Source organism: Pseudochaenichthys georgianus, chromosome 2, assembly GCF_902827115.2.
Source record: "Pseudochaenichthys georgianus chromosome 2, fPseGeo1.2, whole genome shotgun sequence".
NCBI lineage: Eukaryota > Metazoa > Chordata > Actinopteri > Perciformes > Channichthyidae > Pseudochaenichthys > Pseudochaenichthys georgianus.
This window is the reverse complement of record NC_047504.1, coordinates 3,096,166-3,116,239: the sequence shown is the minus strand read 5'-3', so window position 1 is coordinate 3,116,239 and position 20,074 is coordinate 3,096,166. Positions and strand designations below refer to the sequence as shown.

The 20,074-nt window shown below is 43.1% G+C and overlaps 2 protein-coding genes across 2 annotated transcripts in view; one reads left to right on the top strand and one right to left on the bottom strand.

Annotated features, from left to right (window-relative positions):
• Positions 1-135: 135 nt before the first annotated feature.
• Positions 136-1,133, bottom strand: cryaa (crystallin, alpha A). The gene is made up of 3 exons (XM_034099884.1): positions 936-1,133; positions 512-634; positions 136-345 (listed from the first exon to the last, which is right to left on the bottom strand). Exons 1-3 carry the CDS (start codon positions 1,131-1,133, stop codon positions 136-138), a joined length of 531 nt encoding a protein of 176 aa, XP_033955775.1.
• A 4,039-nt stretch (positions 1,134-5,172) lies between these two features.
• Positions 5,173-20,074, top strand: part of LOC117457732 (diacylglycerol kinase zeta-like) — a 112,014-nt gene continuing 97,112 nt past the window's right edge. The window contains exons 1-2 of the mRNA XM_071205128.1: positions 5,173-5,554; positions 5,774-5,889. Of these exons, the coding sequence (XP_071061229.1) occupies positions 5,429-5,554; positions 5,774-5,889 (242 nt within the window). The 5' untranslated portion in view covers positions 5,173-5,428. The remainder of the gene's footprint in view (positions 5,555-5,773; positions 5,890-20,074) is intronic.

Here is a 20,074-nt window from a genome sequence, read left to right as displayed (position 1 = left end):
TAAATATACTGGGCGAAAGCGCCAAGAAGAGTCAACAGAGGAGAGAGTGAAGCGACAGGTGTCCTCTGAGGGAGGGGGGGCAGAAGAAGAGAGGGGGTTCTGTGGATGCAGGTTATGGCCCCCCCTACTCGTCATCTAGGAGGACACAGCAGCGTTGGTCTTCTCGTCACGGGTGACAGGGATGCTGCGCTCGCTGCGGCCGGATTCGCTCCCCCCGTTGACCTTTGGCCCGCTCAGGGTCAGCAGCCCGTCAGCTGACAGGCTACAGCTGATTGCTGATTGGTCCACACTGGAGGGGAGGCGGTAGCGGCGGTGGAACTCACGAGAGATGTAACCGTGGTCATCCTGTAAAACAGAATCATTATTGAGGTTCACTCAAACAAATACATTTCTATCTTACATAACACTATAACACATCTGTTGTAATATCACTTATAAATATATATATATATAACGCACATACTGTTTCTACTACTACTACCCTCTGAGAAATATGCTGTTGAAGACCCACCTGTCTCTCTCCATGCTTGCCCTGGATCTCCACGTAGTCCCCGGTCACCTTCACACTGATCTCTTCAGGAGAGAAGTGTTTGACATCCAGGTACAAAGTGTACTTATCCCTGTCAGACCTCACCTGGGGGCACAATACACAGACTTCAGAACGTTGTCTAAGTATAAATGGATTTTTAAGAGCGTGCTTTCATCTGTAGAGCCCACTGAGGCAAGTTGTGTACTGGTACATTCTATTAAACTAAGCATCAAAACAAAGTATAAAACTTAGTTTAAATATGATGACATTATCATAACTTTCTTGTTCGTGAGTGGATTCATTTAATTCTTCTCGGTATCTGTTCTCCTGAGACCCTCTGAGATCAACTAAGTTAGTCTCTACATGTATCCGAGAGGACGAGACAGGAAGGAGACGCTGGTGTTACCTCAGAGGTGCCGGAGTTTGAGGAATCCAAGAAGCTTCGGAACAGGGACTGTCTGTAGTAGGGGCTGATGGTGGAGGTGGTGTAGGGGAAGAAGTCGTAGTCAAACATGCCCTCTCCGAAGAACTGGTCAAAGAGTCTGGCGGGGTAGACGGAGCCCATGGCCCGTCTGAACCAGGGGTGCTGGATGGAAATGTCCATAGTGAATCACACAGCTGGGTGAGATGTTCCTGTTCAGAATCCAGCGGGTGGATGAGGGGAGGTGAGATGGCGAGAGCAGAGGGTGGAGGAGAAGCAGTATGATTCACAGTGCGGCTCTACAGCGGTTTATATACCTGAGAGGCAGAAAGAGAGGCTTTACCCACAATCCCTCTGGAATGGCATTATCTCATGCCCCGTCAGCAGAATTGGGGAGGGGGGGCATTGCTGGGTCCAGACCCTGGTGCAACCCAGTGCCCTTCCACACACCAGACACCCAGCGCTGCCAAAACAAACCCTTCTGGGCAGAGGGGTGGGGAGGATTACACCTGAGTGATGGAGCATCAAGCAGACACACACATCTATTGACATAACACTGTATGGTTCAATAGAGACAAAATGCTGCTTGGATATGGTCAATGGAGACAATAATGTACTCATTAGCCATATCTAATAAACGGGACGTAACTTTGGGCACAATTTCCTGGAGGGGGAGACACATCAAAAATGCCAGAGCCACATAAGATGTATTTTGAGTGTTGGAGATATGCACACTATTTTTAATACGTTTTGCAATAGGACAAACATGTGATGGTGAAGTGAAAACTGTGCCCAGGTCAGAAACATATCTCCATCGCTGTGAACATAACATCTAATCTTCAAAGCACCGACACAGGCAATATGCTAGCACCAATAAACTAGTTGCTAAAGACCTCCGGAACCCTGAGTGCGGTTGACGATAAGAGCATGCTACGATGACCAGCCAAAGCTTGATTTTCATGCACATGTGTAAACTGGGAGTATCAGGCTCTGCACTCCCTGCTAATTTTTCCTCAAAAACCACACCTACAAGGTATCTACGGAGGGTCTGTATCAGATCCTTGTCATCTCCTGACTGGGGTCCCACAGGGGTCAGTCCTTGGTCTGCTTCTTTTTTCTTTGTACACCAATTCACTCTGCTCTGTGATTCGCTCTCATGGCTTCTTCTACCACAACTGATAACCGCACATATCTCTGCATCTCTCAGTGGATATCTGCGCACCACCTGAAGCTCCATCTACAAATACAGAACTACTCTTCATCCCAGGGAAGGACTCTCCTAACAATGATCTTTCTACCAACATCAGCCCCTCGACTCAGACCTCAAGTAATCTTGGTGTGACTGGACAACCAACTGTACTTCACTGCCAACATCACTGCTACACCCCGCTCCTGCAGAAACACTCTCTACAACATTGGAAGGATTCGTCCAATTCTGACCCAGAAGGCGACGCAGGTTCTGGTCCAGGCTCTTTTCATCTCACGCCCTGACTTCTGCAACTCCCTGGTCTATCAGCAAGGGCCATCCAACCTCTGCAGCTTATTCAGAAAGCAGCACCCAGACTGGTCTTCGCCATCCCTAAGTTCTCCCATAATACGCTAGCGGCTCCCAGAATTAGCTGATTTTCCTTTTAAGTATTCTACATGTACTATTAGTTGTACAAACCAAACATTGGGAAGATGCCTCTTTGGGCTCTGGGTAAATGTTACAGTCTTTCATCTTTCATTCATCTTACAGTGCAGACACTTTTTTCAGCTTGCTCTTTGAGCAGCGGCTCCTGGACCTTTATTAATTGATATTCTTCAATGACAGACAGAGGTTTTTTGCCATATATCAACATATTTATGACAACCTCAGTCCCACAGTAGCGTGGCTTAACAAAAGCTGCTACTGCATGCTACTCAGCTAAAGCTGGTTAGAACAGATACACATTACATGTAGAGGACAACACTTAATGCATCTAACAACAGGCCACAGCTAGTATCTCAGAGTGAACTCTAATGTCACTTCCCATGCCCGTTGTTTCCCCAGCAGTGGATTCCTGCCACCTGCATTAGTGTAATCCCACAGGGCTTTGGCCAGCAGCACAGAGGCTTAGCCGCTCCATGCACCCCCAGCCAAGAGCAACTGGGCCGGGCCGGGCCGGGATGTGTCTGGGTTTGGGGTTACGAGCTGCTGCAGACAGATTGTTGGACTGCAGTTCAGCAGAGTCAGCATTCTGTGTTTTTATCAATGGCACAGACAATGGCTGTGTGCTCCGTGTGTCCACAGTTCTGTAAAGCTGCTTCTGGCTGACAGCCTGCTCATACTCATTCACAGATACATGTATGTACTCATATTAAAAAGCTAATGACTTCATGTGGGAAGGACAATAAGAGAAGGAACACTTTTTTGGAATATCTGAGACTCAGATTTCTTAGACTCCCCTTTGAAGCTTGATTAGGTAACACTGGAATAAGCAGGTGTGGTTCAAATTCCAAAAGGTATCTAATTGAAGAAAACCTGAAAAAAAACCAGCAGTGTTGCCAAATCAAAAATATTGCTCGCAAGATATTTGAAAAGTGCTATAACTGACAGTCTCAGGCCACCCTCCAAAACCAACAAATGATCATTATGAGCATAAAGATACCGTCCTTGCAGAGAACAAGGACTGTGGATTTGTGATGTGTGTTGCTGTACATTAATAGCAGTGATGTAAAGTAACTGAGTACATTTAATCAAGTACAGTACTTAAGTACAATTTTGAGGTACTTGGACTTTACTTGGGTATTTCAATTTTTTGCTACTTTCTACTTCTACTCCACTAAAATTCAGAGGTGACTTTTATTCCATTACATTTATTTTGTACCTTTACTTACTTTACAGATCTGGATGAATGATGTGAAATACAAGTGTTTAATCAGACTTTAGTTCCACCTGGAATAAATCCACCAGCTACCCTGCAGTCTACAAAGTACTTCAGACTAGCTGCACCTTCACCAGCTTTGAGAACACTTTCATGATCAATCATTATAAAACACATCATATATATTATTCTGAAACGGACCAATCTGCACAATCACTCGATTTACTATTGGTACTTGAAATATATTTTGATGCCAATACTTTTCTACTTTTACTTGCGTAACATTTTGAATGCAGAGTATTCCTGCACTCTGGTACTTCTACTTTTACTCAAGTACAAGATCTGAGTACTTCTTCCACCTCTGATTAATAGCTACAGTATGTTTTAAAAGTTTGTATTTGAAACTTGGATATCCCTGCTCTTAAAGTTCTGCTGCCTCCTGCTGGACTGACATCACACCACACCCTTTAAACTCAAAAGCCTTTCTGACCCAGATACACATCCTAAAAATAAAACTGGGACTACTCTACCAATGAATATCAGCTCTGATGATCACCATTAAACAGAGAAAATGTTGTATAGGACAAACAGAAAATATGTGTGCATGTCAGTGTGCACGTGTGTTTGCATTGAAGCCAGTGGATGGTATAACACATTCACAGTCATGAAATTAATAATTAGATCTATTATCATTTCTTAAAGAAAACTACTTGACAATTAGAAATGGCACATTTGGACTTGGGATTGTCATGGCAACGTGTAAACACTATAGTTTCCTATTAGCATCTATTACAAAATCATTGCCCAAACATCAACATCTGCCATGGTAATTAATGGCAGTGAAGTCAATAGTGATTTGTTGTGTTGAAATACTCAAGTACCTCAATTTCGTACAGAACTGACAAGTACCTGCCAAAGTACACACTCAATACTGACAGTACACGTAGAATTACGGACAAACAACTAATTACTATTATTAGTATATTTTATTTTATTTCATTGTAATATTATTTTATGTTATTATATTTTTTTATTTTATTCTTATTGTTACATTTTATTTGATTGTATTATTATTATTATTATTATTATTATTATTATTATTATTATTATTATTATTATTATTATTATTATTATCATTTATTATCATTTATTTTATTAAATGTCATTGTATTTTATTATTCCTATTATTGTTATTATTATTATTATTATTTTAATTCTTCATATTTTAATTATTTTAAATATAATATCCATCTTTATTTCAGATCACACGCTAGTGTTTGCTTAACCACGATATACAATGTGTGTCCGCGCGCGAGGGAGAGAGAGAGAGAGAGAGAGAGAGAGAGAGAGAGAGAGAGAGAGAGAGAGCATCATGAACAGCGAGCAGGAGAACTTTTCTTCCCGCGTGAGAGCTGCTGCTGTCTGCCTCCTGCTGTTACATGCCATATAGACATTAACCTAGTGGTGCTTGCTATCAGTGCGGTTATCTCTCTGCCGTTAAACCGGTCTTCCTACAGAGCGCGCGTGCCAAACACAGACTGCTTCACGCGGAAAGAGAAACTTGTAAAAAAACAGGAAGTGTAGCAGGCTAATATACTCCTACATTAGAAGTGGTTAAAGACAGGGTGCAGGATGATGAGGGACTCCGCTCCTCCGGCTGTGGAGCGGCCCGGGCTGGAGGACGTGGCGGAGGAGGAGGACGTGTTCGCGGCGGAGGGGAGCTCCGAGAGCCCGCTGCAGCCCGGCGGCATCTGTCAGGTGGGTGTGTGGAAGTGTTCACTCACTGACTACTTCCTAATACCTACAGCTAGCATAGTCCAATCTCTCCAAGTGTGGTACATTAGTAGGTGATATAACGAGTCTGTTTAGAGTTATATTGTTGTGAAGCTGTGTGCAGGCTGACAGGAGGACCTTGTTCTGGAACTGGAAGACTGCACATAAAGACATATCATTGAAATGTGTTTGTATTTTCTTTAGGGAGCTATAGAGAAGGAGGTGAGGAGGACACATGTGGGCGAGAGGGGGCAGCTGTCAGTGTCCCAGATGGAGGCAGAGTTTGTCCAGCTGACCTTCAGGAAGCAAGTGTCCTACAGGTAGGAACCAGAAAGAGTGGAATGTCGTCCACCACCAGCTAACCTGTTTTACCTGAATGTTAGGACTATTTCTGAGTGTGTGTCTGTGTTACCACACTGTGCAAGTCTGGTGTGTGTGTGTGTGTGTGTGTGTGTGTGTGTGTGTGTGTGTGTGTGTGTGTGTGTGTGTCACAGTTGAAAGTGCTGTCTACATGTTCATGTGTTGACCCATACATAAGCAGGGGTTATTCTCAGCTGATGCATCCTAATGGAGGTGATTTAGTGGTTATCATGTGACCTACTCATCCTAGGTCACATGTTTATAAGTGTTCATGTCAGTGGTCACTTTGGTATTCCTCCATCTGCTCACTGACATGATATAATCCACCACAAACATGTCAGCAGATCAAATGAACCGTTATTGATCCCCATGGGGGAATTGAGGTGTTCAAGCAGCAACAGGAAGTAAGGTAGGAAGTAAAGGATGGAAAAGCGGAAGGGATTAATTAAGGAAAAAAGCTAAAAAGGACAGAAGGGAAGAAGGAAAGGAGAAAGGAAGGAAAAGAGAGCTGTGGGCTCCACAGAGCCAATCAGTGTTAGTTTTGTCTTGGCACTACGCCAGGAAGATAAGTTCTTCTGTGCTCTCCTCCTCAGGTTAGGAGTCAGTGAAGCTGCCTCTCATCCAGTACACAGTAAAGGGACATGAAATGACTTCTAAAGCTTCTTCGTGCAGCTGGCACAATGTCCTTATGTTGGATCATGTCTCAGTATTACAGTAGGAGAATCAAACTATACAATATACATACAAGTTCCTTAAACCTTATGAAGTTAATTGCGGTGAATATATACAAAGTAAATATGTATAATTGAACTGTGTGTGTGCGGCTGTAGTTTTCACATCCAGTTTCTCAACGGAGCCCCTTGTCACTTGTATACAGTTGTACTTTTGCAGTACAGTGATGTTAAAGTAACATTACTTTAGTTGAGAGGCTGGTAGCTAACCAGGATGTGATCTGCTGCCGGCCATAAAGCCCTCTGATAGGCTTAAGGACCTTAATGGTTTGTGTTCTCTTTACTAAAGGTTATGTCCACATTTCCAAACTGAATCCTCTCTTGGCTCATTCATTTGGAAATCTTCTTACCACACACATCTATTTCCCAGCAGCCTCTTTGATGTGAGCTTGTGTTGGCAGTACAATCTATAGTACATTTGTACCAGCTGTATTTGCCAGTACTTTCTCATTACAGCTCCTTGTATTGTTAACAGTAATGCTGTTGCACATGCTTTCTCCATGAATGACACATTGGCCTGTCGGTTGCCTTAGAAACGGCTGCTGTGTGATGGTCTCTAATGTGATTGTAGTCCTTCCTCCTCACTGCCTGCTGCACCGGGACCATTCAATCTTGACATTCAATCTTGTGCTGACGATTGTTTTGTTGGACTTTAGTTTCTCATTATCAGTACTCTGATCTTTCACTTAAGTTAAAGTAGAAGTACCAGTGTGGTGTTACAATAAAAGACCTGCATCCAAAATGTTACTCAAGTAAAAGTAGCTTGTGAATCAAAAATGAAAATCTGCAAAGTAGCTAAAGGGATTTAATAAACATACACTGTTCACCTCTGAATTGTAGTGGGGAAGAAGTACATGTAGCAGAAACTGCAAATACTCAAACTTAAATACAGTACTTGAGTAATTGTACTTTACACCACTGGATCGAGTGGGCCGGTAGCTGCAGAGGTGTCCCTTTCACTCTGCCACCTCTGCATTAGTGCATGTCTATAGGTCCTGTCTGTGCACGTTGAGTGTATATCGGGCCTATGTGTGTAATTTTAAAATAACACCTCTTGCTGCTAGTGCTGGACTGCCTCAGGGGCTTCCTTACCCAGCCTGCACCTGGGTAAAGAAGCCCCCTGCCTCTATGGACCTGGTGATCAGCACATGTTATTGTGCCGCCATGATTCTTACCTCTGAGCTATCGTTCAGACTTTTACAGCCACTGGTGTGATTTCTGGATATCAGCCACGTCCTCTATCTGTCGGTGGGACATGCCTGCAGGGCTTGTCTTACGTGATGGTCCCTTCCCTCCTCCTGCCCCTCATTAGGTTTCTGCTGCCTGCCATTTAGCATTTTGTCAATTGCGGCCATCTTCCGGATGCACTCCTGGATCTTAGCTTCATAACGAAAGGTTGCTCTGACGCTCTCCATGCATTGTGAGGAGCTGTCTTGTCCTGATATCACTGGCTTCTATCTCTTCGTTTCACCGTTTCTTTTTTACGTTGATGGCATGGATCTTGTTCTATTAATATTCAGTTTCCTTATTGTGTTGTATGTGTGCATGGGAGCAGTGAGAGACAGAACGAAAGCACACACATACAATGTTATCTGATAATAAACCATGTGTCTGGTACAAGACACACACACACACACACACACACACACACACACACACACACACACACACACACACACACACACACACACACACACACACACACACACACACACACACACACACACACACACACACACACACACACACACACACACACACACACACACACACACACACACACACACACTCCCATTAGGATTACTGATGATGCTGAATTGCGTCGTGCTGGCAGAGACATGGCAGCTAATCTTTTTTCATTTTCACTGTACAGTTGACACATAAAAAACCATAAATAAAACATTTTCAACCATTCGTTGGAGGTTATATTTGAGTCCGGCCTTTAGTCTACAATCAAAGCAACTTTCATACCTGGGCAATTTGGTGAAAGTCTTTGACATTGAACATGCAACATGCTGAGCACTGAATGATATGATATGCGTACCACATTGCCCCCGCCCTACTTCAGAAGATTACACTTTTTCTTCATTGCTAACACACAGTTTTTTTTAATTGCTCGGTTTCTCAGAACACAATTCCCAAAAGCACACACCCAGAGTGAACAGCTCACTTCTCCTGCTCACTGAAGAACTGCAACTGCATTTCATTAGAGCATTCTTCTTTGTCCACGTCCTCTCCCTCCAGCTCTACCTCTCCCTCTCATTCTTCCTCCTCTCACTCTCACCCACCTCTTCCTCCTCCTCTCACTTTCACCCCACCTCTTACTCCAGCTCTACCTCTCCCTCTCATTCCTCCTTCTCTCACTCTCACCCACCTCTTCCTCCTCCTCTCACTCTCACCCCACCTCTTCCTCCAGCTCTACCTCTCCCTCTCATTCCTCCTCCTCTCACTCTCACCCCACCTCTCCCTCCAGCTCTACCTCTACCTCTCATTCCTCCTCCTCCTCTCACTCTCACCTACCTCTTCCTCCTCCTCTCACTCTCACTCTCACCCCACCTCTTCCTCCTCCTCTCACTCTCACCCCACCTCTTCCTCCTCCTCTCACTCTCACCCCACCTCTTCCTCCTCCTCTCACTCTCACCCCACCTCTCCTCCTCCTCTCCTCTCACTCTCACCCCACCTCTTCCTCCTCCTCTCACTCTCACCCCACCTCTTCCTCCTCCTCTCACTCTCACCCCACCTCTTCCTCCTCCTCTCACTCTCACCCCACCTCTTCCTCCTCCTCTCACTCTCACCCACCTCTTCCTCCTCCTCTCACTCTCACCCCACCTCTTCCTCTTCCTCTTGCAACTTTCTTCCATTGTTGCTGTAGAAAGTTCTCACCTGTGGTCTCTTCATAGTGCCAACATCCTGATTGATGAGCCAACATGATGCATCCAGGTGATTGGTCAGGTGGAACGTGCTTCTTGATCATTGGTCCGTGTGTGAGGCATTTTGAATATCAGTGTTTTCAACCTGCTCACACGTGACTTCATGTCAGACTCCTGAGTCTCACGCAGAGAGACGTGTGCAGTGGTTTGCACAAAGTGCCGTGTTGATTTGCACATTGTGTGAAAAGCTGAAAAGGTGTTTAGAGTTTTGGAGATTTGAGCCGATGTTTTGCTCTTTGAGTGTCAGTTAAAATAATTGTGCTTCATGTAGAATTTTAGTGTGTTAGCAATCGAGAAAAACTGTAATCTGTGTTTTGTGCTTTAGTCTCAGATACGGAGACACAGTTAAGCTGCTTGTTCATCAGACCGTTTCTTATGCCTCTGCCAGCACGAGGCATAATCTCAACATAATTTAGCAGAATCCGTAATCTAGATGGGATTGTGTGTGTGTGTGTGTGTGTGGTGGGGGAGGGGGCGGGGGCGGCTCAGGCTGTCGGTTCTCCTGACTCACCAGAGGAGTTACATAAGATCAGTGTCTCTCTGTGGCGCTCTATATGTGTGTGTGTGTTTCTTTTGAGTGGAGCTGCTTTTCCCCACACACAGTAGCATCAGTTTAAAAAACCTGACATTTTGTCCTCCAGGTACTTTCCCGTTTACATCATTGGATTGTCAGTGTTGTATACACTAATGCAGCGTGTACACTCACCACTTTGACTTTTACCATACCTGTTTACTTTGAAGATTGACATTAGCCTCATTAGCATCATCATTTTACTGCGGTTAGGTGTTCCCCACAGAAGTACACTTACTGAGTGATTGTGATCTCCTTCATCTCTGTGGAGGGCTTGACATTTAAATTGGTTGTATATATATATATATATATATATATTTCTTTTACCTATTTTGCAACTTGTTTTTTTAGATTTTTTATGTTCGCACCACCAGATACCAATGTGTAAACGTACCTGGCAATAAACTTGATTCTGATTCTGAAGACACAGATATGGTCTTTTATCGTCCTTTTAGAGAACCAGAATGCCTTTATTCGTCCCACAGATTTACGTTGTTACAGCAGTATAGATTGAGAGGAAAAATAGAAAGAACACACTTTAAGATACAAAGTGTTTTTGCACAACAGTGGTGTCATAGTCGTGTGATGCTGGCATTAGATTAGTCAGCAGTCACCTTTACTCTGTGTGAGGCTGAGTACAACACTGTGACGTGACAACAAGCTGCTGTTTACTCAAAACATAATAAAGGTTACCACTGCATCTGGTGTTTGTAATGACCCAGAGACCATGGTGTTCAGGGACAACAGAGACGGCTGTGAGGACAGGTCATTAGAATGGGTGTGGGACGTGGTGTGTTGTCACGGATGATTACCGGACCTCTCTTCCTGCCAAGAAGAATGCTAATTGAATATAATTGTGTTACTCTGTATAATTTGATATGTCTTAGACTAACATGATTAGAGGTCTTGGATGTCTTCTAATGACTCTCTGACTTATTAGTGACAAATCAAATCACAATGTAATCATGCTCCAATAGTTTGACCATTTTAGTTTCTCTTGCACCACTTCTGAGGATCATCAAAAATAATTATTACTTATTATATTTAATATCCTTATTAATGATATACATTTATTTCTTAATCACCTCAATATGGTGCACATCCTATCTGATAAAAGAGTTTACAAAAAGTATACTATGAGTTAGTGATTCTGATTAATAACGTGTAATAAATATAACAAGGTGACCATATGAGTAGCTCGTGTTGGGTGAGGGAATGCTCCGGTCTTTGGACAAAATTAACATGGGATCACTCCGGTCATTGTACGTACACACAGTGGCGTTTCTATATGTACAAAAGTGGTGGGGCACAAACAACGTAGATCTATATATAAGCTTCTGCAGTGAGGTTCGTGGCTGGTGAGGCACTGGCACTGACTCTTCAGGTTTACAAATATTATATTTTGACCTAAATCAAAATATAATATTATTTTCAAAAGCCTCTTTAGTCTGATGCTTCAATTAATTTTAAACAGACAGTTCAACAAAAGGATACCCCAAAAATGTAATTGTATCATTTAAATATTGAATTGTTCTCTCTTAGTAAGATCCCATTTTCAATAAAATGGTGGTCTTACTTGAAGATGAAGTCCATTGGTCTATCCTTCTGGACAAAAATCTCTATTACTTTTTTGTAAAAGTCTTCCTTATCTTCTTGTAGTTTCAAAAGTCTATCATAAATCTAAATTATGGATTTATGATTCGAAAATGATAAAAGTAGGGTAGACATGTGGATATTATCCGGCTGAACAAAACGTGCATTTATCTAACAGCTACGTTTCCCACAGATCTTATTTTGAGCTATTTTCTAAAATCCTATGGAGAAATCTCGTTGCTTTTTTGTGGAGGGAAGCCATGCGCAGCTTACTTCCTGGTTTTAGGAAGCGTCTCTCTCCTCCTCTTCACATACCACACTTTTCGCGGCACACGTACTTACAGCTAGTGCTGTGTACCTGGACTCACATTCAGGTTCAGGTCCGGACTCAAGTCCAGAGGTTCAGGTCCAGACTTATAAGTCCGGACTTGTGTCAAGTTGTGTGACCAAAGTGAACTTCTTATTGTGAGCTAATTATCAATTGAAAATAAACTCATAATCAACTCAAATTCAAACTCGTCAGGCTTATTGTGCTCCCTTCCAACTTGTGTCTACACCATGTATTTTCTACAACTCTAGTCTACAGTACATGTGTTACTAACTACACAACACAACTACATACATAGTGATGTACATACAAGACTCAATATGCAAGAGTAGTACAATTCAGCAGTGCTAAAGACACGCTCGCTTGGTACACTCGTACCAGGAACAATCAGGTACTTCCTTGCCAATGTACTGAGCAATGGTAGCTCATCAGATCCCCCCCCAGAAAGCAATAATATCATCTGTTGATTTCAGCTTTGGCATGCATTTGAACTTCAGGATTTCATGTTGAATACGTAGTCGGACAGGCAGGGGTGGCTCAACGTGGGTCACCATGACATCGTCTTCATCTTGGAATATTTCCTCCATGGCTGTTAGCTTTGCCTTCTTAGCGAGAGGAGGCGTGTCAGTGTCACGAAGACCATCCTGTTTGACCTGTAGTGGCACTGTGGCATAGCTCCCCCCTCCTCAGCTTCCTTCTTCACCTGTACTTGGGCCTGGGAAACTTTTGTTCGTTATCCGATCCCACACATCCACAGTCACAACAGGGGAACCCTTGAACCTGGGGTCTAGGGCGGTAGCCTCTTGAAGGAATTCTCTCCTTGCATCATCCTGGTACCGGGTAGATAGACCATTCCTGATTTGATGTCTTTGATGAACTTCTCATCTTCTTCTTTTTCAGCCAGATGGACTTCCAGTTTGTCGATCATGGGGAGCACCTGTCCTGATGTTGGCCGTTTCTCAGATGACATGGCCACAGTTATCATGTAAGGGAGCTTCATCACCTCCAGGAAGTGTTCCATCCTCTCAATAGCCGCGTTCACACCGCAGGACTTTCCCTGGTACTTTAGTTCTTTAGTTCCGTTAGTACCAATAATGTCGCGTTCACACCGCCGGGACTACTCAGTGCCGGGAACTCTTTTGGAACTCTTTTGGTACTTTTTAGTCCCTGCTAGAGAGGTGGTACGAACCTGGTGACAAAAGAGTGCCAATTTCTATTCTATTTCTATTGGCTGGGCGAATTGCAAACCACGCCCTGTTAGACTCTGAATTTGTTTTGTTAGGCAGCCATTTTTTTCCTCGCTACAAAACCACATCCACACCTGAGCGAGTAGTTTTTTTGTACTTTAAAGCAGTTATGACCACACGTACTACAACACCGGAGCGGTGGAATGATGAGGAAGTGTCGGCGCTTCTGGCAATTTACTCCAAGGACGGGATGCAGCAGCTTCTACAGAAAGCAGTTCCCAACTCCAAATGTTTTGAGCGATGTTCGCTACTTGAGCTGGGAATCGTGCACACGGATGCCGGGTAAAAATACTGACACCTAACTTGCACTAAGGCGTGTCTGCTGCTATATATATTGCCACTGTTACATTGTTTTGAAACTACTTACACTTTATTTTACATTTCACACTGTTATTTAACTTCAATTTACATGCATACGACACACCTGGAACAGCGTGATGCCGTTATTGTTATGTCTTGACTGTGCAATAAAACAAACAAACTGGCGAAGCTTTATTTATTGTGTCCCACCCCAAATGTGCAGAATAGAAGAATGTGAGAGCAGACAGGTGTCGGTGGTTGAATTGATCAGAAACACAAGTCTTACACACATAAACACAAGTAATTTATCATGTCATTTGTTTTAGATAAATAAGGGAAAAACACCAAACAAGGGTTGATGTCCTTTTCCAAAATCAGCCTGAGGGGGTGATATATAATAAATACATAAAGATAAAGTCCATTGTTATAATGGGGTATTTTATTTGTAAATTACCCTTATGAACTCCATCATGTCTGAGGTCGGAAAGTAAACAAACGCCTCATACAGCGGATGGGCTTTATACCCCCTCCCCCCCCCGTGTAGTTCTTCTTCTCTCGTTTTTTTGTTGTACTCGCCGTGAAGTGGTTTTGCGGCCTGCCAGTAAACCCAGAGAAGAAGAAGACGAAGTGACGTCAGCGTAATCGTGCCTCAGGGAAAGTACTGCGGTGTGAATGCGATTGGCACTAGCCCCCTGGCGGATTTAGTGCCGTGGTACTTTAGTGGTACTTTAGTGCCGGCACTAAAGTACCGCAAGTCCTGCGGTGTGAAAGCGGCTAATGTCCTTGTCTGTGCATCATTGCAGCTTCTTAAAGCTGTCTTTCTTCTTAAGTCTCTCATCGAATGATGCAGCCACTATTGCTGGGTACTGTTCCACAAATCTCTCGACCATCATGTAAGAGCTGTTCCAGCGGGTTTTGCAATCCAGGATTAGGTTGTGAGATGGTCTGTTCAGCGCTTTCTGTTTCTCCTTTAGCACAATCTTGCCAACATATGAGTTGCGGAAAAATATGATGGGAGGTCTGATGACAGCTAGCATTGTGCCTACAGTTGGCACATTCATGGCCTTCTGTGTGTGTGGGCAAAACATCCTAGAGACAGTGGAATCCCTGCACTGGTAGTAGCATTGACCATGGCTTTTGCATTGTCAGTGGTCATTACCTTTACTGTGCCCTTGAGGCTGAAGTCTTCCAAACACTGTCCAATCTCGGCAGCGATGTTGTCCCCTGTCTGGGAAACTTCTGCCTTCAACGTTTGTAGGACTCTTACTTTCATCTCCCAGTCTTTCATGTAGTGGACAGTCAGTGTTAAGTAATGGTCCGCCACCCTAGATGTCCAACCATCTCCAGTCAAGGCCGCATACTCCACCTCTTGCAGCTCAGTCTTGAGATTGAGAAGGGCTGCTGCGTACATCTTGGGGAGGAACCTCTCTGATACTTCTCCACGACTTGGGACTTTGTAAGATGTGTTCAGCTTGCTTAGGAATGCCCGAAAATATGTGTCTTCCACGATGGAGAATGGGCGCAGTGATTTTACAATGTAATGACACAATCTGCCGGTTATCTTATGCTGTTTCTCTGCAGGCATCTTGGTAAGCTTTGCCAAGGTGAAAGGCGTTACAGTAGTGCTGGCCACAGTGGAAGTGGAACTTGACGGTAATGCATCTAGTGATGGTAAGGCAGGTGTCCCAGTAGTGGCAGTGTGGGACGCAGGTGGGGGCTGTGGGGCACGTGGAGGTTGGGGCTGAAAGCAACATAAAATTGATTAACCAATTGAACCAAAGCATAGACCTACTTTCTCAGGGTTACTGTGTAAATAATAAAGGAAATAAGCAATCTTTAATATATTATTACTTGTGTATTAGTTATCTTGCCAGGTGATCATGCAAAATAAATAAGACTATCATAGATTTCATAATACCTACCGTTGCAAACTTGCCATGATTTAAAAAAAAATGTTGTATTTAAGAATCAGTTGATAATACTAATATATAATATATATAATAATATAATAATAATAATAAAAGATGACGCTGAATAAACGCCCTAGTCGGCTAGTCGGACCGATGCTACTACTAGTATATCTTGCTATAATGCTAAGAATGGCAATTTTTTACAAGCCTATTCCCTGAACTGAAAATCCTCCAAAAAGTATTGTTCAGCTTACCTCGATCGTTGTTATTTTGGTCGCCAAACATCGCCGCCAATGTGGCTGAGGCCGCATGTGGAGTAGTTTCAATTTGACAGCCTGAACAAATACTAGAACTAAAAAAGAACCAGTGTCGTTTTTTGGTTTTTCGGAAAAACGGAAAACCAAAAAACCGACGTTATTCAGTTTTTAAACCAAAACGGGAAAACAGATAAATCAACGTTTTGGTTTTGTTTGTATGATTTACGGATAATCCAGTGAATGCTGGGAAAACGAGGAGAATGAGCATTATGAAGGAGGTGTGTGTGCGTGTGTGTGTGTGTGTGTGTGTGTGTGTGTGTGTGTGTGTGACACTGGCATTTGTTTTCAGAATATTATATAGTGATATTATGATAGTGACGTTCGTTCCGGTGCACGTCCGACAGCATTTAGCACTACATCGAGATTAAGATTAAACAAATTTATTTTTTGGAACACCCGCATATAGGCTATCTATGGAGTTAGCCAGATGTGTGTCAATTACTGTTCATGGTCATTTGAAAACAAATGCCGGTGTCGGACAGACACAAACGCAGAGCAGAGCAGAGCAGCGCAGCGCAGCGCACCGCACCGCACCGCACACACACACACACACACACACACACACACACACACACACACACACACACACACACACACACACACACACACACACACACACACACACACACACACACACACACACACACACACACACACACACACACACACACACACACACACACACACACACACACACACACACACACACACACACACACACACACACACACACACACACACACACACACACACCTTGGTGATTGGACATCTCCTTCATACAACTAATAAAAGGGGGAGTAATCGGGCAGTTCGATGTGTGTAGAGATGTGTGTAGAGATGTGTGTAGAGGTGTGTGTGGTTAACACGTAGCAGCCTGCAGTCACTCGCTGTTCTGATGAAGGTAAACACAGCGAAGGCGGTGCGTAAAAAGGCACAGCTCTCGGCGCGCTGGTGCTGCACTTCTCAGAGGCGGAGTATACGTCCCGCTGCCTCCTGATGCTGCCTGCAGCCATTTCATGAAGTGAAGGAGGTTTTCCTTCTATAAAACAGCTGCGGGCAGCACATACCGTGAGGTCCCGGACATGAATTCATAGATCAAGGCAGACTGGTTGACTCTCCTGTTTTGCCAATCCGGTGCTTAAACAAAGGCAAGGCAAGTTTATTTATATAGCACTTTTCAACACAAGGCAATTCAAAGTGCTTTACAAAAAAATTAAAGACATTAAGAAAATGGCATTTAAAATCAGTCATTAAAAAGAAAAGCTAATAAAATAAACATATAGCTCTACACCCCTGGCCGACATGTCCTTAAAATGAAGTCCGAGTTTGAAATATATCTCAAATAATGTATGCACTGCCATTTCCCCACATAAACACAACAGTCTGCAATGAAACGGTTGTCTCCTCTGCGCTCCTCTTCCTACTTGGTGCCCGGTAACTTTCTCGTGCGCACGAGAGGCTGAGACCTTAGGCTGAGCCGCCGAATCCCTCGGAACATCATAAAAGCCATTTTCAACGGTTATCTGGTGAAAGATTAACTAGGCTACTGGATGAAATAATATGACTGGTATAGGTGCGAACATTAAACACTTTTTGAAAAAAATATTATGATAACATATTTTTATATATTTATAATTCTGCAAATATTACGATAAACTCACAGCTATTTCGCGGCCCGGCAGTAACACCTCCACGGCCCGGTACCGGTCCGCGGACTGGGGGTTGGGAACCCCTGAGCTACACTACCAAATATGGCAACCAGCATCCCACGCTGTCAGTGTCCACTATGTCTAAGCCAGCTTCCCTTGACGTCACACAGATCTAGCGAGCAGTTGCGATATTTTGCGAGACTTCATGAGTTCAGTAATGGCCGCCATATCAGAAGCCAAAACAATGTTTTTTTCTTTTCTCAGCGCAAATGTCTCGATCTATGGAAGGTTTTAGATGGTTTAGAACAAAAAGGACAATATACGTAAGTACCGGTTCCCGACGTTCCGGTTTTAACCGGACTTGAACCGAAACTTTTTACAAGTCCAGTACCGGTTCGGCGTACCGGTACGCAGCACTAATTACAGTCAATCAGCTCTGAATTATGTGAGATGACGTATGGTGGGGATGGCAGCACTTTGCCCCTATGGTCATTATTTTTTGCCACACACATTAAATAGGAAAATACTCTGAGCATGCGCAGTGTAGTTTTTGCAGTCACCGTTCACTTAGACAGTGAGAGGGAGGGGCAGGATCGGGTTTTGTCCCACATGGCTCTAAACAGCTCAATAGGCACACACTGTAGACACTAATTAGAAGAACACATACTAAAACAGCAATGTACAGACGAATCAGATGATTAAACATGATCTTAAAATATATTTTATATATATATTTTAATTTATTTTTAGCATTTTGTTGTAATCATTATTTTAATACTTTCTGCTGACACTAGGTGGGGCTGTGACCAGTCGCCACTGCGTACTTCATCTCACTGGAATATTAACGGTCAGATTGAACACAAAATCGACCCCATTTCTCCGGCCAATGACGGGAGAGTTTTGAAAGTGACAAAACACTGTTCCACACATTTAAAAACACTTAAACAATTAAACAATGTGTACCCAGGATTCAGGCACCTTACCTGGCTTGTAAAATGCGGTGATGAGCCCTGGTAGTATCAGACTATTTTAAACAACCTTTCCCCGCCTTTCAAACACTTATTCCTGGGTTTTAGCCTGTCATTTTGCACGATATCATTTAACATTGACCCTCTCCTGAAAATGCACATATTCTGTGCAATTCCAGGAGAGGTTCAATGTTCATTTCATTTCATTTCAAACCTTTATTTATACAGATAAATCCCATTGAGATCATTGATCTCTTTTCCAAGGGAGACCTGCTCAAGTAGTTCCACATGAAACATAAAAACATAAACAGAACAACAAAAGGACATCATACAGCATCATTTACATAATTATCCACATAAGCAGGTACCAATAGCTTCCGATTGAGTAGCATCCAACCGAGCTTTAAAAACATTCAGTGGCACCAGATTGTTCAGTTTCCATTTAATTTGCAGACTATTCCAAGACAGAGGAGCTGCGCATCTAAAAGCTGTCTTCCCTAAGACAGTCCTAGCAGTTGGCACATTTAATAAAACCACTGCATTCGATCTCAGGCAGTAGCCACTTACAATTCTCCGAGAGATCAGGGAGCAGATATAAGATGGAAGTTTCCCTAACATGGCTTTGTATATAAAAATGTACCAGTGACTGAGCCTCCGTACAGTTAGTGAAAGCAAACCAGCCCTTGCATACAGGGTACAGTGATGGGTTAATGCTTTACAGTTTGTCACAAATCTCAGTGCACTGTGATACGCAGCATCTAACTTGACCAGGCAATTGGCAGGTGCATTCATATACATCAGATCCCCATAGTCCAGCACAGGTAAAAAGGTCACAGTGACTAGCCTTTTCCTGGCCTCAAGCGAGAAACAGGACTTGTTTCTGAAAAAGAACCCTAGCCTAACCCTCAGTTTTTTTAGCAGGTTATTGACATGAAGTTTAAAAGTGAGACAATCATCAAGCCAGATACCAAGGTATTTGTAACAGGCAACAACTTCAAGTTTTGTTCCTTGCGTAGTTACAATATCTAAAACAGGCTCTGGTATCTTTTTAGCTTTTGAAAAGAGCATTACCTTGGTTTTATCCACATTTAAAAGAAGCTTTAATTCAGAGAGCTGAGTCTGAATAGTGTTAAAAACAGCCTGTAATTTAACAACAGCCTCCTTAATGGTGGGACCTGCACAATACATCACAGTATCATCCGCATACAAATGTAAAGTAGCTTCATCCACATTATCACCTACGCTGTTAATATATATGGAGAATAAAAGTGGTCCTAAAACAGAACCTTGTGGTACACCATTAGAAATGTTTAACCATTCAGAAGACAGTCCATCAAAATGAACACATTGGGACCTTTCAGAGAGGTAGTTCACAAACCACCCACTGCAAGGCTGGACATGCCAATACTGAGTAGCCTCTGCTTTAAGATGCGATGATCGACGGTGTCAAACGCTTTGGAAAGGTCAATAAATAGAGCTGCACAACTCTGCTTATTATCTAAAATAGTAGTAATGTCATTTACCACTTTCATTGTCGCAGTGATGGTGCTGTGTTGCTTTCTGAATCCTGACTGATGTTTAGACAGGATATCATTTATAGA